Raw genomic sequence first — 23,630 nt, 5'->3', positions numbered from 1 at the left:
GACAGAGTGAGACCCTGTCTCAAAAAAAAAGAAAATTGATGTTAATCTCATTCTTCTTTCTCTTTCTCTCTAAATTATCTTAGAATTTGTATTTAATCTTAATATTCTCAAGTTTTAATATGGCATGTGTTGGTGTGGGTCTTTATATATCCTGTTTGGTCCTTTATAAACTCTTATTATCTGAGGTCTTTCATCTCTTTTGAATTCTGGAGAATTAATTATCAATTTTCTTAAAATATTTCCTTTTCTTTTATGTTTGTTTTTCTTTTCCCTCTTCTTCCTTGTTCCCTATTATCCAGATTTTGGAAACTCTGCCTCTGTTTTCTATGTCTCTCTACTGTCTACTTGAATTCTTTTCTGCTTCTTTCTGGAAGCATTCCTCTCTCTGTGCTTCCTTTGCATTGCTCTATGTGTGTTTGTTGTTGTTGTTTGTTTGTTTTTGTATCCATTATGCTATTTACCCTGTCTATTGTGTTCTATTCCAACTTTTGTATTTTTCTTCTTAATGTTTTCTTTCAGTTTGTATTAGTAATCTCTTCCTTTATCCATTGGAGGATATTTATTATGTTACTTAAATTTTTTGGTCTGTCCCAATAATTCTGCTTCATGTCATATAATTCAGTGCACTGCCCTTCTCATAGTAGTGGTACTTATCTAGTTATTTTGGTTTGAGAACTCCTTTTACCAGGGATGCCAACTTCTCTGCCTGGGAATTTGTACCGGACAAGGGCTAAAGCCCAGGCCACAGGTCCTGTACCTCTGAGGGAGTTGAAAAAAAGAAAGGAGGTGAGCCTCAGGCATCCCCAAATTACTCTGGTCCTTTTGCTTGGCTGCCACTCCCCCAAATGGCTCCTGCAGCTCCGGGGTTCACCTTTAGACTCTTATAAAGCACCAACACTGGGAGGAGGTATTTTCCTCAGGTTGTAACAGACCAACTGGGAGGTTGGAGGGGGTGGGCTCTCCACTCAGCCAAGCTTTTGCCTGCCCCAGTAATGATATTACTCCTCCAGCTCCTGACTCCCCATAGCCTGTGCTTTTTGAGATAGCTTCTGTAGAGAAGAGGGGAAGGGGGTGGCAGTGATCCTTCTAAGGCAATCCTGGGACAGCATGGTTGACATGCTTTAGTTTGGTAAGTGCTATAATGCAGGGCCTCTGGGGACATGGTGAAGTGGCACCGAGTCCAGACTTTGGATTGGGGCATCAGGGAGGACATGGGATGTTTGGGAACAGGAAGTGATTAGAAAGGGAATCTTTATAACTGGTAACTGGAATGCATGGGGGGAGTCCAGAGAGAGCAGCAGGGAGAAGATTACTTAGGACTTGCTAAGACAGCAATGGAGGAAGCAAGGTCTGCAGCATCTAAATGTATTGGCTCATATTTGAAAGATCGTTGTTCAGCTTGGTTTTGGCAGTCAGCACTTGAAGATGTGTGTCACTTGGAGACTCAAATTGAAGGAAGAGATTGCTACCCAACAGCTACCTGTCTCTATTCCATCATCACTCTTGACCAGATTGCCTCACTTAGCCATGACAGCTTTGGAGCAGTGGGAGTCCAAAACCTGAATTTTGTGCAGTGCTGTCTCTGACTACTTTCAAGAACTTTTGTGCTCCCCCACCTTTGATAAAATAATCCTGTCGTTTGTGGTGGCTGCAGCAGCTGCCAGGCTTTTCTGCACTTTCCTTTCTGCCCTTCAAGCCATCAAGCCCTGACTGCTGTAGACCTGTCTTTACCTGCAGCATATCTGCCTTTGTTCACATTTTAGAGCAGCTGCCTGTAGTTAGTGTAACTGGAGCAGCAGGACTCGTGCCTTGCTGTGAAGCCTGCAGCTGTTACAGAGGTCTTCAAGAAGGGGTGTGCTTACCCCTTCCAAAATTATTATTTCTTATTAAGTATATTTTTAAAAAAAGAATTGTATAGGGCTGTTTTTCTTCTGTGAGGTCTGTATGGAAAATACATGGAGTGGGCAATGCTCCAGGGGTGTGACAGATTTTAGGTAAAAAAAATGGTGCTGTGGTTTAGAAAGGGATGCTGTGTTGCAGCGGTTGGGGGTACCTTGATTCCCATTCCCTTAGTGGGGATTTGTATTGATGCAGTGGGTGTCTGGGGAGTGCTGGGGAGTTCATTTCTTGGATTGATCAGTAGAGAAGTATTTTGTCATGGACCCAGGGAGCTGTACCCTTTGCCCCTTCTTTTGCCTGTGCCATTTTAAAAAGATTAAAATGCCAGTGCTCCTCAGATCATGACTTTATATTAGAAGCTCTTGAATTTTTTAACCTAAATGGAATGGGAATGAATATTTGATGACCATTAGTTAGGAAATCAAAAGGCTTATTTTTAAAAAAAGCTCAATGTATTGAACACAGTTATTATTATTTTTCTCTATCAAGATATGAATATTGGTAGTTCAATTTTAAAATCTTTTTATTTTGTAATAATGATAGACTTATAGGAAATTGCAAACAATGTACAGGGAGGTCCTGGGGATGTGGTTAATTTTTTAAAAAACACAAAAATAGCTTTACTGCATTTTCTGATTATGTGTAGATGATATATGGTCCTTAGAAAAATTCCAAACAGTACAAAACAGTGTATGTGGAAAGTGAAAATTACCTGATATCCTACGAGCTGGAGATTATTATCATAACTGATATTTTTGACTTTTCTTCTTTACATTTCTTTAGACATGTAAAGACACCTACATCATTTGATATAAGTAGTTGTATAAGAAGCATACATTTCACAAAAGAATTCTTTTTAAGTAAGAGAAAGAAAAAAGAAAATGTTTCCTTTGGTGCTGTCTGCCTCAGCTGTCAGCCCTAACTTTTGATGTTGTATTTATTTGCTGACCTTGTCTCCCCTCCTGCCTCTTTTTTTTTTCCTAAGCTGCAGACAAAAGAATAGTACAGTGCACACCCCCATGCCCTTTACCTAGATCGTGAATGGTTAATGTCTCCTCCTTTGCTTTCCCCCCTCTTTACATCTACATTTGTGAACAGTGTTTTTGGTAAACCATTTTAAAGTAAGTTGCAGAAATCCTGACACATCATCCTGCAATACTTCAACATGCAGCTCCGAAAAATAAGGACATTCTTCTTCAAAACTAAATAGATAGTGGGTGCGTGGATTTTTTCAGTGTGTCATAATCCACACAGACTGCTCAAATTATTTCAAATTTAGCCAGTGGAAGATGACTCCAGATAGCTCCTGAGCAGAGTGAATGTAATAGATAGATATTTACCTGAAACCCATGGGTATTCTGGCCAGTATATCAAATCAGAGTCCCAAGACTCTGGTATCTCTCTTAGAGTCTCAAGTTCTTCATCTCAAAATACTTCTGATGAAGGCACTGCACATCTTCTCATTTCATCCTAGCAACTGTTATTATCCCCACTCTACAGATGAGGACACTGAGGTCCAGGGAGGGTTAAGGGAGACCCAGGGAGGTCCAGGGTCACTCAGTGAATAAATGATGGAATGAGATTTTGAAATCCAAAGCCTATGGCCTTCACTGCCATGCTAATAATGTAGTATATGTGTGGCTGCATCAGTCTCACCTGGGGCAGACTTGCAGAAGGAAACATCAGCTTGGAAAAAATATAGAGGATTTACCTCTTTATCTTCTCAAAATTACTTTCAGAAACTACCCTCAGTGGATTAGTCAGAGTCTAATTGCTTAAATAAAAATAGTCCAGGAGTTCTTTAATAGATTTAAAGAAGTTAAGAAAAAGTATTATTTTTGGCTGGGTTTGGTGGCTCATGCCTGTAATCCCAGCACCTGGGGAGGCTGAGGAAGGACGATCACAAGGAGTTCAAGATCAGCCTGGGCAACACAGCGAGACCCTGTCTCAATTTTGTAGAAATAAAAATATTTAGGAAAAATTAAAGGGAGAAAAAAAGAAAAAAAATCAACATTTTTAACATACTTTTTTTGGGCCAGGCATGGTGGCTCATGTCTGTAAGCCCAGCACTTTGGGAGGCTGAGGCAGGCAGATTGCTTGAGCCCAGGAGTTTGAGACCAGCCTGGGCAACATAGTGAGACACCTGTGTCTGTAAAATTTTTTTTTATTTTAAAAATTATACGACCACATTTAGAGAAATTGAAATGTACTGGAAAAAAAGATCACCGGCATCTCACCTATATAGTCTTCCCAATTACTTGTGACATGTTTGTAAGTCTCTTTTTTTTTTTAATGTTTTTTCATTTATCTATGTTTACTTAGATGTAATCAGAGTGTCTCTAAAATGTTGTCTCTTGCTTTTTACCTAGCAATCAAAATATAATTGTTGATCATGAAAACATACTAGAACTTCCATTTACATAAGAATTGATTATTAATTTTGTTAGAAATACCAAAATTGTTAGAAATAGATAATTGGTGCTGCGAAGAAAAGTCAGCATGGAGACAAAAGATCTCTCAGCAAGGCCATCTTTACTTTCTGCAGAAAAGGTGCTCAATCACAGATGGAACAATGGTGAGAGCACACCTGAACAAAGAAAAAGCAGACATATTTATCCCTTACGCATTTGGGTTGTCCTTACTGCTGTGTCCTGCATCCATTGGCTGGAGCAGGGGCTCACAGTCTTAAACTGATGCCCGATTTGCTAATAGCCTAAAACTTTCCTAAATAGGTAAGTGAAAGGAAGAACAAAGAAGTTGCTTACGAAAGGTTTAAGGAAGCAATAACATTTCCAAATAAGGAAGGGGCATAGGCTGTGAGCTGGAACGTGCCTGTGAGCATGTCCAACAGTTACGTAGGATAGAGCTTAACAAAGAGTTACTAGCACAAAGCAAGGAGGCTTGAAGAAAGTTAGTCTTTAATAAAAAGAAACTATTATTTCTAACACTTATGATTTATTCTTTAACAAGAAGGGGAACTTTGAAGAGGAAATTTTTTACTTTCTACAATTTTTATTAGTACTATTTTAAAAAGTAGTCAAGATAAACATGTAACAAGTTATCAGGGGAAAGGGTGGTCTACAGGGAAGGCCAGATGTGTAAATAGTTACTCTGTAAGGGTAGGGGACTACACACCATACAGTGGAAGCACAGAGGAAGGGCAAATAATGGTTGTCTCCTGGGGAAATAGTTATGTAACAAGGTGAGATTTGAACTGATTTGTTTTAAAAAGCATGGATATAAGACTTTACAGAGGGTGGAGAAAAGGATTCCTGTAAAAGGTGAAGAGTGCACAAAGTCAGGGAGGTGGGCAAACACCTTGACCTGGCTGGGTAGGGGTAGTTGGAATTAGGAGACCAGAGGGACTTAGATAGCCAATGAGACCGGGCAGGTGGGCAGTGTCTAGATGGTGGATGTGGGTCTAGATTGCTGTGTGAAAAGGGGTAGTTTGTAGACTAGAGCTATTAAAGCCATTGGATAATTTTGAGCAGCAGCGTTCTTGGGTCTCATTTGCATTGTAAACAGTTCCCTCTGGTGGCAGTGTGGAGGATAGATTGCATCTGAGAATGACTAGAGTCCAGAAAGGGATGTATTAAGAGGATATGGATGGCATCAAGAGAAATCTGAAATAGGGGCTATGGTATGTGGTAAGTTTACATCTTTAGTATACAGATTATAAGAATGTTAGATTTATTAGCAGCTTCTAGAAGTATTTCTCCTGGGGTAACATCAGGGATAATGTCTAGAGATCCATGTGTGGTTGTGCAAGTTGCTCACTGCACAACAGTGCCTGGCCAAAGGGTGGGAGTGAAATCTTGACCCAGTTCTATTTGCCAAGCCGCAAACCTTGGAATGGACCATTTCCACCCAGAGGAGGTTCTATTTTCTTAATTGCACAAAGAAACTAACAGCAGCCCCTATAACATCCCCAATAGTTACTACCCTTTTTGAGGTTAGGCCTACTTTTATTCTTTAGAATAAGCAATGAGATAAATATCAAGACACCAGGAGGCAGAGATCAGTCCAAATCCCCGTTATTCTCTCTACCAATGACAGCTTGTCAAAAACACAGATTTCTGGGCACTATCCCCAGGATTCTGATCCAGAAGTCCAGGCTAGGGCACAGGAACCTGCATTTTTAAGAGGCACAGTAGTTGAATATGTTGTACATACTTTGCTACACCTAAGCATTATAATTTTTGGGGACCGTTCATTCATAGTGTAGTGGTATTATTATTCAGGTGTGAGATACTGGTTTTCAAGTGAGGTCTTTGGTTAGCTGTCCAGTCAATACAGGCCTCCTTGTGGTTTATATTGACTTTTTGAGTCTTTGAATTGTTTGTACATTGAAACTAGACTGACTATTACTAGGGTCATTTCAGCCCTTTCAATCTGCTACCCCTTACCCCCATCATCCCTTGCCCCTGGGGTCTTTTTTTTTCTTTTCCATCATAAGCCAAAGTCCATGATAGAATCTGTGGGAGAATAAAGTGATATCTTTATGTGAGGTTAAACAAGTTTTTTTCCTGAAGTAACCATGTATTGTCTTAAGGAGTTTATGCCCTGAGTTCATTCACTTGAATAGTACTGTCACTATCAAACATAAGGTTGGAATGTTTGTTTCTATTAATCATGCAGTGGAATTTAAATACAATATTGCTTTTCTCTTTTTAAAAATGTACTCTGCTTAGAACTATTTTGGTGGAAAACTCTCTGCTCAAGGGAAAATGCCTTGGATTGAATATAATCATGAAAAAGTTTCTGGCACAGAATTCATAATTGACTTTCTGGAAGAGAAGCTTGGAGTGAATTTAAACAAAAACCTTGGCCCTCATGAAAGAGCCATCTCCAGAGCGGTGACCAAGATGGTGGAGGAGCACTTCTACTGGTGAGTCCCCTCTGGGGTGTCCCCGTCCTTTCGAAGTAAGCCCCAAGTTCTGTTTCACTTTTCAGATCCTCTTTCCACCTTTTCAGCAGTTTTCTACCTTAACAGTTTCGGATGAAGTGAGTGGCTCAGTCATCAAAGTTATTATGACTGTGAAGTTTCTGGTTACCTAGACCAGGGGTCAGCAAACCATTTCTGTACAGGACCAGCCAGTAAATATTTTAGGCTTTGCTGGCTGTATGTCTCTTTTGCAACTAGTCAACTCTGCTGTTTTATCACAGAAGCAGTGATAAGAGAGTATGCCAACAAATGAGCATGACCGTGTTCTGCTAAAACTTTATTATGGGTACTGAAACTTGAATTTCATTTAATGTACCATATCCTTCTTTTGATTTTTTTCAACCATTTAACAATGTAAAAACTTCTTAGCCTGTGGGCTATAATTTGATGGGCCTTGATCTAGACTAGAACTCACTGAGTTGAGGAAGATAGTTGAATTGATTGGACTCAGGGCTTTCTACCAATACTGTATAAACTGTTGAATTAAAATAATATTATGTCAGAGACTCAGAGGAGGGAATGGAAGACTAAGTCAAGATAAAATTCCTAGGGTCAATTGTCCATAGATAACAAGAGCTTCTGTATGTTCCAGAAGTAAAGCATACTACTCCTTTCTGGATTTTCTTTGGCTTGATTGCAAACTCCTAGTTTGTATTCCCCAAGTTTGAACCATCACACGAGTTGATGAGTTTTCCCTGTTCTGTTTTTTGTAGCCTTGAGCTGGCGGTGGTACCATGTGAGTTAAGAAGATGTGGTTCTTGCTTTACAAACTCATTAGTCTATGGTTTTTGAAATTTTTCTTTCATCCATTTTCTGGAGTTTCTGCACCTTTCTCTACACCCCAGTAGATAGAGAAAGTTTCTCTTGATTTCTGCAAACTTTATCTTTTTCCAAAGATTGAATTAAGAGTTGTTAAGCCCGTTGTTTTTGGCATTAATTGTTATCTGCAGGCAGATGCTGGCCCAGTAGCTTTTATTAAACCTCTCCCGCTGAGTGATATCCTCAATATGGGCTTGACTGGAGAAGGTTCTTTCTCCTCCTCCTCCCCTATTTCATTTATTCTACTCTCTTTCTAAATGGAGAACTTGCTGTTCCTATCTCTTGGATTTTAAGTGACCCTCTTCTTTTTCTCTTTTTACTTTTGATTCTTGCCCAGTTTATTCCAGGGCTGACCTAAGCTCCACTTCTACCCACCACTCGCTAAAGAGGTGATAAAGTAGGCAGCAAGGAGGGGGCTGGGGAGAGGCTGGAGACAGGGGTACAGATTAGTGTGGAAGTAATCAGACTCAGTGTTCATGGAATGAACCGGGTCTTTTCCTTACAATAGTGGTGGGGAACTGCTGGGGCTCCCCTCCCAAGGTGTGCAGCAGTCACAGTGGGAACCAGAATGCATGACTGCATGTGACATGCATAGCTTCCAGGAAAAACTTAGCTTCTGAGAAAAGCCTTGCGAAGAGCCCATCACACTTGCTTACTAGGCTCCAGTCGGTTCTGCTGCTGTGAAGGGAAAGGAAGGACCTGCACAAGGCCACGTGACCCATGTTCCTTCCCTCGACAGAGGCCCTCCAAGGCACTACCTCATTTGATTGATGGGCCCATTGATTGCCAGAGCTGTTGCTTTGTTTGCTGTCTGAAAAGCTGAAAGCCATACATTTTAGTTGTCACTTTGGCTACAACTCCTTGATTTCCATAATGGTTTAGAAAATATATATTCCCCTTAGAAAGTTTTTGACCCAGCAACATTTCCAACTACCACACATCACTATTTTTTGTTCTGTGTGTGCGTACATGTCATTTTACATAACTTTACTCCCTGCTAAAAGTTCATCCCTGCCCTGCCCTTTCCATCTCTTCCTTCACCAGCCCCGAGCTGATACTCCATGCGGGGTGGAGTGTGGGCGGGGTAAGGGATGGAGGTGAGAGTTGGGAAGTGGTACCCCGTGGGAAAGGATCTTAATTTTGTGGACTACAAATTTCCAAAGGCTTGGGGATCTGCTTGGGTCATATGTAGACTCTTCTAAGGACAATTTTATTTCTCTAATTCACTTTTTAATTTGAAAAATGTTGGAGGGGTTAGCTATTATTTCTTGCTTATGTCTTCTCAATGGTTAATTTGAGGAAAAAATAGTGAGGGTGGGAGGAAAGGTCTTGATTGAGATGCACATATCTAATAAACTTTCAAAGCAACACTGCTAATTCCCACAGTTCTATTTAGTCCCTAGTAGCAGAAGGAAAAACAAATCTGTTTCTTAAGGTTCTCAAGCCTTTAGCCAACTTCCTGCTTTGGGGAAACCCTGAAGAGACTTTTAGGAGAGCTCTAAATCCCAATGGAGAAAAGACCCTCCTTTCCCCATGCCCCAGGCAGAGAATCTTCAGATACTCTTCCCTCAGGCACCTCCCATCCTCCGCTCTTCTGGTTCCAAGGCCACACACAAAATGTCTACCTGTGGAAGCTGAGGCCCAGTATATAGGGATCTGACCAAAATTTGTAGGAAAATATTATAGGTATGAGCTTTCCGTGATATCTTGTTAAATTCTAACAGTCAGTGAGCTCCTAGGTTGTGTCTATACTCACATAGCCAGAAGAGGAAATTTAATAAACCTACCTTGTTTGACTCAATTGATTCAATTATGTGGAGTTTTCATATGTTTATGTTGGCCTGAAACCTTAAAAACACCCCAGGCATGATTTTATGAAAAGCAAAGGCAATGGAAAGCTAGCATTGTTATATTACATCACATAATTCTGAAACTGTTTTAGGTCTATTCAAATAAACACACTCAGCTCTAAAGTGGCTTTTCTTCCACTTGAAATCTATACACTGATGTCCCCCTTGCATTATAAAAACTGTTACTGAAGATCAAGAACACAGTTTTTAAAAATCCCCTTTGTTGTACTGAATACGTAAGTACAGAGAAGCTGGTGTAAAGGGAAGTCAACTTGACACGGGGTCAAATGACTGGAATGAAACTGATTTTGGGTAACACACACTGCAGCTTCTTCAGTGTGACATACTGCCCCCTTGTGGATGTCAGTGAGCGTCTTCAGAGTCTTTCAACCCCATATGGGTATCATTTTCAGACTATCTAGTTATTATAATATTTTCACCCATAAAAATATAGGCATTAGGGCCAGTCGTGGTGGCTCGTGCTTGTAATCTCAGCACTTTGTGAAGCTGAGGTAGGAGGATTGCTTGAGCCCAGGAGTTCGAGACCACCCTGGGCAACATGGCAAAACCCTCTCTCTACAAAACAGTCAGGTGTGGTGGCGACTGAGGCGGGAGGATCTTTTGAGCCCAGGAGTTCGAGGCTGCATTGAGCCGTGATCGTGCTACTGCACTACATCCTGGGCGACAGAGTGAGACCATGTCTCTAAAAAAAATAACAAAAATTGTTCTAATGCCTGTGTGTGTGTATGCACGCGTGCACACACACACACACACAGGCATTAGAACAGTGAATTCAAACTTGCTTCTAGGTTGGCCATAATTTTACAATTTTGAGTGTAGTTCAGGAGATGGGGGAAGATGGGATAGTTTCATAAATTGACTTAACCAAGATCTTTTCTAAAAGCCAAGAGACTACTCTTCCTGATTATAACTTTGTTCATATGTTCTCCTTTTCTTTCTTTTCTCCCCACCCCAGTTTTAGATGTAGTGAGGGCCCCTGTTTGGAGGAGTTGATGTAATGCTTGTGAAACTTGGTGAAACTACAGAAACATATCATATGCTCCTGTATTCTTGAGTAGATATTCAGAGTATAAGCAAAAGACAGCAAGGATGTAGCCCTATGCAGAGAAAGGCATTCTCATGAGTTGGAAGTCCAGGTGTTGATACTCAGTCATCAAATTGTAGTTTGTTATGGGTTCCCACTTATAAATATTCATTTCTATCACGGGCCAGGTATTAAGTTATAATGCGTGATATCTTCATTAAAATACCAGGGGTCAGCTTCTCTTTGACCGTTTTCTTGTTCACCTGTAAACATTTTTGAGCAGGTTTTGTTCCTCTGTTCTAAGATAGTCTTTTAAAAAATCTCTTTGACCCCATTTTTGCAGAAGAGATTAGATACATTCGTTGTGATAAGGAAAATTAGTATTTCAACTTCTTGAAATAGATCCTCAAAATGATAAATTAATTGCTTAGCCTTGTCTGCTTTCCAAATTGACCCTCTCTGTCCTCTCCAGTTAATGATTCATGATTCCTTTTGCAGTGGGTCTCCTCCCAGTGGAGAGTGAAGAGCCATGGATTCCAAGAGAAAAGTGGCAGCCCCGTCTTCATTTTCCATGGGCACATCTCTTTGTTCTCTTTTCCCATTTTTCTATTTAAGTATGTGTCATCTCTTAGAAACACTACTTAGCAGTAGCTGGCTCAAAAGCAAAGCCTTTTTTCATTTAATCAATAATTCATTATTTCTGCAAACTTAATGAATGACTGTTAGTGGCCAGGATGGTATGTGTACCTGTTATCAAGTGGCTCAAAGGCTGGAGGCAGACATGAAACCTTTGTAATGGTTAGTGCTGGGGGAGGGTTTGAAGAACCAAGAAAAGGCAGCCAGCCATCACTAGAGAGAAGGGGGGAAGGCTTTGCAGAGGAGGTATTGTCAAAACGGAATCCAAGGACAGTTGGAGTGGCAGATGAAGGGGCTGGTGGTCGGGAAAGGTTAGGATGTCTAGGCAGAGGGAGCAACATCTGCACAAGTTTAGAGGCAAGAAGGAGGCATTTGGGGAGTATATTAGGCCGTTTGGGCTGTCATAACAGAATACTTTTGACTGGGTGGCTCATAAAGGGCAGAAGTTTATTTCTCACAGCTCCAGAGTCTGGCGAGTCCATGATCAAAGCATCAGTGGATTTGGTGTCTGGTGAGGGCCAGCTTCCTGATTCATAGATGGTCATCTTTCTCACTGTAACCTCATATGGTGGAAGGGCCAAGGCAGCTCTCTGGGGTCTCTTTTATAAGGGCACTCATCCCATTTATGAGAGCTCTGCCCTTATGACCTAATCATAATCCCAAAGGCCCCACCTCCACATACCAACACACTGGGGGTTAGGTTTCAACACATGAATTTTAGAGGGACATGAACGTTCAGTCTATAGCAGGGAGGTGCATGTAATTCTGTATGGCTTGTGCATGGGGTGCATGGGAGTCAGTGCTGGGAGATGGGGCCCGAGAAGGGCCAGGTCATAGAGGGGTTAGACTGTGGGGAGAGGGGCTGGCATGCCATGCAAAGGAGCTGTGGGGTATTAATGAATGACTCTAAGAAGCATTACTGTTATGATTAGGTTTGTGTTTAGGAAGCTCTTTGTATACATTGGAGCAAATGCATTTCTGAAGGGCCTTGAGGGGATGTCAGGGGACCTGGTAGGAGGCCATGTTCCTTGTAGTTAAGAAATAATGAAGGGCTGAACTGCAGTGTTTATGGAATTGGAGAAAGGGCAAATTCACAGGGTGACTGGCTGTCAGGAGTGAGGGAGAGGGGTCAGTGAAGAATAACTCCTGGGATTCTGGTTTGGGCGAGGAGAATAAGGTTTGAATGGAACAAAGATGATGAGTGCAGTTTTGGAAATGTTGGTTTGCAGTTCCTGAGGGTCATCCACATAGGATCCATGGATCTCAGGAGAGAGGGCTGGATATGGGAGACATGAGTGTGAAGTCATAGGTGTGAGTTAGATGGCTCCACGAGTGTGGAGTAGGAAGATAGGAGGAATGAAGATAGAGATCTTGGGAATATGTAAGGGGTAGAAGGAAAAGCAGTAGAGGTGTAAGCTAAGGGGAAGTTCCAAGAAAGAGGCCAGTAGTGTCAGATACTTTAGAGAGTTCAAGAATATAGAAAGATGGTTTATTTAGATGTTGCACTGTTGACTTGAACAAGAGTGATTTTGGTGGAGTAGTTGGGGTAGAGGCTCCAACCATGTGAACAGGGTTTTCAAGAATCTTGATTGTGAAAGGAGGTGGATTCTTGTTTGCAATAACATGGAAACATATACAATGTGATATCTTCTATGTGTGGTAGTTGATTTAGGAATCTATGAAGCATCTATTTTATTTGGTATTTAAAGTTTATACACATTTCACTGGCCTCAACCCTTAAAGACCTGCCTGACCCTCATTTACTTCTCTTCCCTGACACTGGTCGATAATATTGAGCACAGAGAGTGAAAGAGAGGAAGAAAAATCAAGAGCAAGATAGAAGGAGAAGAGAAAAAGACCAAACAGTTTCTGAGGTTACTTCTAGCTGTGAAATTCTGAATCAAGCCAGTGTTTCTTCTTCTGTGTCCTGCATTCAGCCTGCTGCAGGTAGAGAATCCCACACCATTGCACTGGCAGAGACTCCTCCCTGCCAAGTTGGGTGGCCCAGAACAGCTGCCTCTCCCTTCGTGCCTGCTACTGCTAAAACTCTCTACACTGCTGTGTTTTCACCTTGTGTGCGTGCCCCCATTTCCCATGCTACGGAGGAAGCTGAAGTCATCAGGCGGGAACTCTAAATTTCTCTGTAGCCCCTCACCCCTTACAACACTCTCTCTTTCTGAAGCGCAGAGAAAGATGCCCTTACACTTCTCTCCAAGCTGCCTCTTTCAGCCTGGCCTTCACATCTTCTAACTTGCCCTTGAACTATGGTTTCCTCAACACTCTAGAAACTTCCTAAGGTGACCTCATCTCCTCTCACAGCTTTGAAACCACCACCAACATGCCCCTGCTCACCAGTTCTCTATCTGGAGTCTAAACCTGTCTCCTGAGTTCTCAGCCTTCTAGACATCTTCACTTAGGGGTTCCATGGGACCTTCAAATGCTACAGGTTAACCAATCTTTCATCATCCAAATATATTCTACCTTGTACAATCTAGTATTGGTTAATGGTATTACCATCCACTCAAACTATCATTTTAGGAGAAAATACCTAGTTTCTCTTTACCCATAAATCTTTACATCCATTGTAGTCCAGTAGACTCTTTTTCTTCTATTGCAATGTTTCTCCTATGGATTCCTTCTGCCTTTGCCTCACCCAGTGCATCATCTCTTGCCTGGTTTTGCTGTAGTCTGGTAACTGGCCTTCCTGCTAGCATTTTCTCCACCTTCCAGTTCTTCCTTTACATTGCCACAAATCTGATTATGTTTCTTGTCTGTTTAAAGCCTTCCAGCCGTTAACCTTTGCTTTTGGAATAAAGTTCAGCTCCCTGTCCTCAGGCCTGTCCTGATTGGGCCCTTGCCGGCGCCTCCAGCCTCGCCTCTTACAGGCTTCCTCAAATGCAGCCTGTACCCACGTGCCCCTTACAGAAGTTCTTGCAGTTCGTCAGGCAGCTGATGCTCTTCATGCGTACACCTTCACCCTCTGCTCTGCCCGGTGAGCTCGATCAGTTACGCTTATGATCAAATCTGTGTAATTTGTCTACAAAGGATTTTTTTCCCCTTCTAACCTGTCAGCTTAGAGCCACACATTCTGCATTTTTACACTTTAGATGCTTTTCGGATGCTATTATTACTTGCTCATGTTCAATTTAGAATAATTTAGTTTTATCCTAAAACCATTGAATTCCAGAATGGTAAAAGGTTGTGTAACTTTTTTTTGTGAATTTAGACCTAATACAATTAGAGTCAAAGTGCTGAATTATTCTAAGGGAATGTGAAAATTGTCATCTTAATTACTGCAGGTGTGAAAAAAGGAGCAAGTAGGAAAGCATTTCATTTCCATGTCTATATAGAATTTACTAGAAAAAATGTGAGCTATTCTGTATTGAAAGATCAATGGAATGCTCTGACTATACACATTAATTAGTCACTATTATGATGTACTTCTTCCTCTTTTGGGGAAAAACTATTTCTTGATTCTTCAGTACTTTATTCTGAGAGACTTACCAAAAGAGCCACACAAAGCTTTCTAATCAGATTTATGGGCATTCGTTTAAAAAGGTAGCCAAGAACAGCTATAGCTACAGCACAGGGAGTATGTTGAAATTGGCTGTAAGACTTTTTGGTGAAAATCAGGAATCCAGCAATTTTAGAGAAATCTATTTCTTATTTTTATTTGTTTTTAGAACAGAGAACCCTTAAAGAACAGAACTATATAAAATGATCAAAATGCCTTTTTTTCCCCCTTGAGGTGGAAAACAGCATTTCATTGTAGCTGTGATTTACTGTCATTCCTTGAGTTCTCTCTCAAAATATTTTTCACCCCTTTGATTAAAAAAAAAAAAATCTTAAAAATCGCAGCATTCTGGCTCTGACACTTTCCAATTCCATGAATTTCTTTTTATTTCTAAGTTTTTATTTATTGATTGATACAGTGGTCCCACTATGTGTTGCCCAGGTTGGCCTCAAACTCCTGGGCCCAAGCGATCCTCCTGCCTTGCCCTCTCGAGTAGCTGGGACTACAGGCATGTACCACCACACCTGGCTTCTGAATTTTTTGAAGTGGCCATTACTGCTATATCAGCCAGCACTAAGAGTAGAGGTGATTGCCAATACATCTTTTAGTACTCATTAGGGAGGAAAAATGAAAATGTCTTACGCCTGTACTCGCACACAGCTGCATTCTCTTCAGCCTTTGGTAGAAAACCCTTTGAATTTCTATCTACCAGCACTATTAGCCATAAAAAAAATTCTTGCCATTTGGGGAATAAAATCAGCAAAGACCTGGGTATGGTGGCCAGCAAAATGTTGGAACAGTGAATAGCTGCTGGCCTCGCCATACGGATTATACTGTTTTCAGGAGCACCCGAATGAGCAAGTTTACCACTAGGATCACCTAGACGGGAAAAAGGATTCAGCCAAGTTCCATTGGCAGTTGTGTTCCCTTTAGAGTTCTTGAGAACAAACTGAGGTAAAGAGTTGATTTTCTTGGAGAGCAAATCATTTACATAATATTTTAGTTTATAATAAAGATGGACAGGTGCACTTACTCCCTAATGTGCTATCAAAAAAGCAAAAAGGCTAGGTGTGGTGGTGCGTGCCTGTAGTCACAGCTACTCTGGGGGCTGACGTGGGGGAATCACTTGAGCCCAGGAGTTATAGAGTCCAGCTTGGGCAACATAGCAAGACCCTGTATCTTTTTTTAAAAAGGCAAAAAGGTTTCTTTCAGAAATTTCTTTCTTTCTTTTTTTTTTTTTTTAAGTCTTTTATGTCATGAAATGTAAAACGCATATGCAGAGTATACAAAACAAATGTGCAGCTTAGTTAATGAACACCAAGCATAAACCTGTGGAACCATCATCTTGCTCAGGAAAGAGAATGATGCCAACACCCCAGTCACTACTGCCTCCTGCCCTGTGCCCCCATGGGTGCTCACTCTCCTGACTCAAAGACTTTTCCAGTGGGTTTCTACTTGTTTTCTGTGGGGTTGTGTGAGAGAAGGCAGAAATGTGGCACTGGGAGGGGAGGGGAGAGGTCTGAGGGTGGGTACCAGGAAAGGTTTGATGGCATCTTTATCTGGATTTTTTCCCATTTCTTCCACAATCCCTTAAGTCTAGGCATTGACTAGAGCCTGTTGTGATAGCTGCCATGCAGATTGCTCTTTATTAAAGCTGCAGTTATTCACTTCCTCCAGACTGTAGTAAATTCTGAACGACTCATTCTAAAGTGACCCTGTGGAGCTGATATGTACCTGATGCACAGTAGTAACTTGTTTCCACACAATTCCAGGACGTTAGCTTATTGCCAGTGGGTGGACAATCTCAATGAGACCCGGAAGATGCTCTCTCTTAGTGGTGGTGGTCCCTTCAGCAACCTGCTGAGGTGGGTCGTGTGCCACATAACGAAAGGAATTGTGAAACGCGAGATGCACGGCCACGGCATTGGCCGCTTCTCCGAGGAAGAGATTTACATGCTGATGGAGAAGGACATGCGGTCTTTAGCAGGGCTTTTGGGTAATGTACCACACCTTCTATTCTATATTTGCTATTCTTTCCTTTTGCATGATTAGTAAAACACTGTTGGTTCACTAATTTATGTTTTAATTTTGGTTGATTTCTTTGCTTCCATGTGTAGATTGCAGTCCCCACATTTAACCAAATCCTCTAATTTTCAAAAGCATGTGTCTTTCTACTTAATCACTGGTACTTGACTGTTTTTAGCATGGTGAGCCCGTGTGAAGAGAGTATGGAACATGCTTCAGCCTCACCACCTGGCTGCAAGTGATGCTGGCATTTCTGAATGTGCTGTAAGAAAACAGGGATTTTGAGCAAGGAAGTACTTTGGTTTATAAACAGGTCAGGGTCACAGGCTGCTTTAGGAACACGCTGCTCAGAGGTTCAACTGTGTGCCCATTGATGTCAAGAGTTTGAGAGGCCTGCTGACAGCTCTGATTCTGATCCATTCCCTGTATATGTGGAACATTTGTCATTTTCTCACCCCTCTTATTCCTGGTCGTATTCTTAGTCCTCTTATTACTTGCACATTTAGTAGTGTGATTTTGTATTTGTCACACGCAATGATATAATTTTGTTTGGGAAACCACTAAAAGAGAAGCACAGAGAGCAGTGTATACCCGCGGGCTGGTGAGGATGGCTGGGAATAGAATGATGTACTCTTGCTCCCCTGACTGGCTGAGGGGGCCTGGGCTGATGTGGTTCTTCACTGGGCAGAGCTTGATTCATAGCGATGACAATTCATAAACAGATATTGAATTCAGGACCTTCTATGTGTGAAATAATGGCTTCTCCTGGGGGATAGCTAATGTACAGGGAGCCAAGTCCTCCCTGTGACTAGGTCATCTGACCAGGTCCTTTGAGGGCTACTAGTTTTTTCTGCAGAAGGTGGGTTTTCACTAGCTCTCCCTCATCTGCAGTAATTTCCAGATTCACCCTCATCCTCATTCTAGAGCACATTAAGTACCTCACCTCTGCTAGGAAGTAGAGTTTAGAATTTGTTTTGTTGAAGACCACCTCGTGCCTTAGGAACTGGAAGCCATGCTGGGTAGAGGCCGTTCTGGATATAACCTGTCCCTTGCAGAGTGACCCACTCTGACTGCATCTTTCTGCTCTACATTTCAGACAGTTGCTAGACCTGAGGTCCTTCCTTGAACCCCAGCCTGCAGAGGGCAGATCCCAGTACCACATCCAGCTCTTGGCTAGCTTCATTACGGGAGTTATGTTCTGGGGGTGGGGGCTTGATACTGGCTGGACTCCTTCAAAAGCTCTGTCTGGCCTGCAGAATTGACATTATCTAGGCCTTCTGTTGTTTTGCTCCACTGGGACCAGGTAGACCTGCTTGATGTAGATGTGAATGGAATTAACCTCAAGTTTGCCTCATTCCTTTGGAAACTTAATGCTGGACTCTTGGCCTCAGAAACCAGGCTCACAACTGGGCCATTTCTCCTTAACAATGGCTATGTCTGTTCCTGGCTTCTTCCCCTTCCTCACCGGCTCATGCTGTTGTGAGCCTCAGTAAGCAAGGAATTGAGCCCCTGGAATTATGACAGAAATTATGCTATAAGCACCACACATCTTTAACAGTGTTGCTTTTTTAACCAGAGAGGGGCGACCTTCACCTTTCGGGACATTTCTGGTTGGGAAAATCAGAGAGCAGGGTGATAACAATAATAATGGTAACTGACAATTGTTTCTCTCGTGTTTAGCGATTTAGACAATGCTTTCTCCCCAGTTTTCAGGAGATAGAAGAAAAAGGAATCACTGATAGCTAGGCTGGATACATGATAAGTATTCAAAACAGCATTAAAAGTCTGGATTTTCTGGGATGAGAAGCTGAGCGGGCTAGTTGAAAAGTTGGAGTTAGCTGGCGTTATATTCTGTGAGGCCCAGGGAGCAGTGTAGTTGTGAACTCTGTGATAAGAGAAGCACTTTTTCTATATTTGGGGAGGGAGAGGCTCTTTGGCTGAATATCATCATTTGTCTTACTAAATGAGGCAAAAAGCCTCATTTCATTTATTGAATAAGTGAAATTCAAACTACCTCCCTGCCATCCCCACGGATGTGGCTCATTTTTGATGCCCAGATGCCTAAGAGACTCAAAATCCAAAATTACTTTTTGTTGAAATAGCTCAAGATTTGGGGAAATAATTGTCCATGGTTGTATATCTGACTCATCAGGATACATTAGTTATCAGTGTTCCTGGTCAATCAACTTCAGTGATTTGAACATTTCCCAAGTGCCAGGAGCTGAGGAATATGAAGATGGGTTAGAGATTTCCCCCTCTCTCAACTAGCTTATAGTCCAGGGGGTGATGAGGCTGTAAACCAGGAGAGGCAAAGTACTGCTGATCCCTGGTGGCCTGTTTTCATATGGCCTGTGAGCTAATAATGGTTTTTACTTTATTAAAGTGTAGGGAAAAAATGCAACAGAAATGTGCCCATGAGGCCTGGAGAGCCTGAAATATTCACCATCTGACTCTTCACAGAAGTTTGCGGACCTCTGCTCCAAATGAGGATCTGCACAAGTCAGGCTGGGGCAAGTCCCACGACAGAGACGTGTACTTGGTGCTCTGGGATGAAATAGCAGGGAGGACTGGGGAGGGCTGTAGATGAGGCGGCAGTGTGTTGGCCCAAGAAAGAAAAGAGTTGTCCCAGTGAAGAAAATAAGGACTTTTTGGGAAAATCATGAGAAAAAGAATCCCAAGTGAGTGGCATTTGGGAATCATGGTTGAAATGAAGATTAAAAGATAGTTTGGGGCCATCTTATAAAGGACAGTAATTATCGTGCTAAAAGATGTATACTTTATAATACAGAAACATGGTGATGTTGCAGATTGCTGAGACTAAGAGAGAAGGAGCCGCATGTGTGATCTAGAAAAGCGGCTCTGTTGATGTTGTGGGGGATGAATTAGGCCTGGTGGGAGGTGGTAAAGAGAGACAGGAGACAGGCATAGTGAATAGCTATGGATATAGTTTTAAAAATTGTAACTTAATTCAAACTAAAATAAATGAAATTCAAACTACATAAAACAGTTAAACAAAATTAGCTAATTTTTATTTTCATATATGAAAAATACTCTGCAGTCAAATCAGGTAGAGTTAGAATAGAAAATATGATTTTATGATATAAAATACATTAATAATCTTTATCATTAATTGCTAGGAGGACAGTCATAATTATCTCAGTACTGGGAAGACATTTGATGATGAAGTTCAGTATTTATTCCTGATAAACACTCTTAGTAAAATAGGACTCAAAGACTAGTTCCTGAACACGATGGAAGGGTATTATATTAAGCCAACAACTGGTGTCATACTTAGTGTTGAGTCACTAGGAGCATCCCCAGTTAAATAAAATACCAAACAAAGATGCCTGCTCTTGCTATTATTTAATGTAGTTTTGGGAGGGTTCTGACAATGTAGTTGTACAACATGAAAGAAATATATCTTTGTATTGGAAAGGAGGAGACAAAATTAGTATTTATAGAAATTAGGAGATTATGTAGCTGATATAATGGAGAATCAACTAAAATTATTACAGTTAATGAGAGAATTCAGTAAGTTTACGAAGGATACAAAGCTAACATGTAAACAAGTTTTCTTGAGTATCTCAAATAACCAGTTGGAAAATATAATTTAAAAATATTAGGAGTATGATTTATACGAAATATTCAGGACCTACAGAAATAAAATGAAGCAATCCTAATAGGAGAAACATTTTTTTAGAAAATGGAGAGGTGTACCTTCGTTCTTCATTGACTTGAGAATGATAACTCCAGAACTCAAACCCCAGCTCTTGCCTTGGGCAAGTCTCTTGACTTCTCTGGGCCTGAATTTCCTTGTGTAAAGTAGGAACAGTAATGGTGAGAAGAAAAGTAATGCATGCAAAGTGCTCTGAAAAGTGGTCGGCATGTAGAAGTAATCAAACAGCAGGCAAATGTGGAGGGCAGGCGTGACCAGCATCTGGAAGGAGAGGTTTGTGGTGCTGTGAGAGCTGACAGTTGGAGGGTTTGCTTTTTTTTTTTTTTTTTTTTTTGAGACGGAGTCTCGCTCTGTTGCCCAGGCTAGAGTGCAGTGGCGCAATCTCGGCTCACTGCAAGCTCCGCTTCGCGGGTTCACGCCATTCTCCTGTCTCAGCCTCATAAGTAGCTGGGACTTCAGGCGCCCGCCACCATGTCTGGCTAATTTTTTTTGTATTTTTAGTAGAGACGGGGTTTCACCGTGTTAACCAGGATGGTCTCGATCTCTTGACCTCATGATCCGCCCGCCTTGGCCTCCCAAAGTGCTGGGATTACAGGCGTGAGCCACCGCGCCTGGCCGGGTTTGCTTTTTAATTCTCATGTTCTTATGTCCCCCTTGGGGAAGGTGTGTGTGTTCACAGCAGATAACTATGTGTAATGGCTGCCTGACTGCCTCCACATGCCAGAAATACATACACTGTTTATTTCTGAACACTCCCAAGAAAGAATGAGAGTCAATAAAGAGCAAAGAAGACATGAAAATCAAAAACAGAGGTGAGGTTTTTGGGAACCAGCGTGGCTAGAGGCAGGAAGCCTAGTGGCTGGCATATGGGTGTGGGAATCCTGGAGTCGGATCCCGGGTTCACATCTGGGGCATCACCGCTTACCAGCTCTTTGATTTCACACAAATAACTTTAGTTGTTTATTTGCAAAATGAGGTTCAGAACAATACCTACATCACAGTGGGTGGGGACTAAATGAAATGCTTTCTGTAAAGTACTTACTGCAGGGCCTGGCCCGTAGGAAGTGCTAAATAAATAGTTATTCTCATAATCACTGTCACTGATTTTGTATGTAACACAACTTCATTGGAAAGATTGTTTTCTGGGAAAAATGTCTTTATAACAAAAATCATTTTTCTGATTTTAGAATTGTAGAAATTTGGGAAGGCTCAGAAAAGCATAAGGAAGGAAAATAAGTCACTGCAATTTTTAAAAAATATATTTTCCCATCCCTCTCTCACTTCTTGTTGCTGTAATCTTCTAACCCATTGCTAACAAATGTTACCATTTTGGTGCATATGTTTCCAATATTTTTATGCATAATTTTGAATCATCTATATATACATATTTGTACATATATATTTTCCATTTCTTCTATTTTATGTGTGTGTGTGTGTGTGTGTGTGTGTTTTTGAGACGGAGTCTTGCTCTGTCGCCCAGGCTGGAGTGCAGTGGCGCCGTCTTGGCTCACTGCAAGCTCCGCCTCCCGGGTTCACGCCATTCTCCTGCTTCAGCCTCCTGAGTAGCTGGGACTAAAGGCACCCACCACCATGCCCAGCTAATTTTTTTGTATTTTTAGTAGAGACGGGCTTTCACCGTGTTAGCCAGGATGGTCTCGATTTCCTGACCTCGTGATCCACCCGCCTCGGCCTCCCAAAGTGCTGGGATTACAGGCGTGAGCCACCGCGCCCAGCCCTATTTTTAAATATTCTATACCATGTGATTCTGTGTGCTGGGTATCACCCTTGGTGCCAGGAAAACTGATAGAAGATTTATCAGACAAAACCCTGCTTTGTCTTTTGCCTTTTTAGTATTTCTGTTATCAGGCCTACATAGATTACAGGTATGACCTTGAAGTGGATGCAAAATAAGACAATGAAAATAAGAATTGTATAGTTGTGTCCCATGTTAACACAGAGATCCCCAGCTGTGGCCATGAGATACAAAATATGAATGGAAGATAGACTCTAGTACAAAGTGAAAGGAACACCACCCATTTGACAGATAAGAAAAACGAGGCACAGAAAGGTTGAATGACTTGCCAACAATCACACAACCACTAACAAGTGAAGCCCAGACTCAAATCCAGGCTGTCAGACCTAAGGCCCCTGCTGTTTTCTGACCTGACTACTACCTTGGTTTCTTAAGAATTTTGCTTTAAAGTACAGAAGTTAAGTTATGTCAGGATGATTTCTTTAGAACATTTTCTAAAATTGCCACGACTTCCACTGGGCAAGTTAAAATGTGGTCTTCAAAGTAATTTTTAAGTACATTTGATTAGGTTGCCCCTGGAAGCAGAGTACAGATTTAAATGTGGAGCATTATCACTGATTTAGAGATCCTGAGCCTTGTGAGTTGAAGCTGTGCCCTTCATCGGGAGGCTTGCTGCCTAGCCTCTAGGTTGAAATGCTTAAGGAGAAATGATCTCTTTTTGGGGGCTGCTTCTGAAAGAGCGAAGTGGTAAATGTTATTTGTAAGTGGAAGTGAAAAAAAATCTGATTTCCAGCAAACTTCACTTGATTAATAAAAAATGTAATGTACTTTTCTTTTACTTTTTTTTTTTTTTTTTGCCAGGCTACAGCATTTTATTGAGTCAGAAAATGGCTTGAGGAGTCATTATTTTTCAGTCTTTCTTGACATTGGATCAACACATTTTTAAGAACCAAACTTTTTAGTTATTTTAGTAAACGTCAGTGTGACCTTGACTGTGTAATAAAGAGTAGGGAGTTGCAAAGTAGTGCGTCCCTTCAGAGGCAGTAAAAATGAATCATTTGCTGCTTCATGTCACCTTCCTAAGCATGTATAATGACAGTGTGGTTTTGCTTTTCAGAATGATTGTATTTTGCTGTAGAATAAAATAATCAAGCAACTTTGTTTTCCAAGTATATAGCTATTTGGGTGATCACTTAGTTCATGGAAGGTGAAAATCTCAGAGAACAGCAGGGTTAAGCTTTTGTGATTAGTCATAGAAAATCTGTAGGTTGCTCTTACCCAGAAATGCCTTTGGGGTTCCATCCCTCCAGATTGGGAAGCCTATACCATGAAGCAGTGTTGATGCTCTTCAGGGAGCAGATGACTATAGCAGAGTCAGGGAAACTCAGAGACAGGCATGTGTTGAGGGAAAGGTAAAGAAAATATGGGTGCAATTATGCCTTGCAGTGTAGGTCAAAAACCTTGGAAA

General features: G+C 41.4%; 1 protein-coding gene across 2 annotated transcripts in view; it reads left to right on the top strand.

The window, feature by feature from the left end:
• FAXC (failed axon connections homolog, metaxin like GST domain containing) overlaps window positions 1-23,630 on the top strand; it is a 77,292-nt gene that overhangs the window by 9,823 nt on the left and 43,839 nt on the right. For both annotated transcript variants that reach the window (XM_034962569.4, XM_003824363.6), the window contains 2 exons: window positions 6,591-6,787; window positions 16,481-16,704. In XM_034962569.4, coding sequence (XP_034818460.1) covers window positions 6,591-6,787; window positions 16,481-16,704 — 421 coding nt within the window. The remainder of the gene's footprint in view (window positions 1-6,590; window positions 6,788-16,480; window positions 16,705-23,630) is intronic.

The sequence above is a fragment of the Pan paniscus genome, chromosome 5, assembly GCF_029289425.2.
Source record: "Pan paniscus chromosome 5, NHGRI_mPanPan1-v2.0_pri, whole genome shotgun sequence".
Classification (NCBI taxonomy): Eukaryota; Metazoa; Chordata; class Mammalia; order Primates; family Hominidae; genus Pan; species Pan paniscus.
This window is presented reverse-complemented; position numbering and strand designations above follow the sequence as displayed.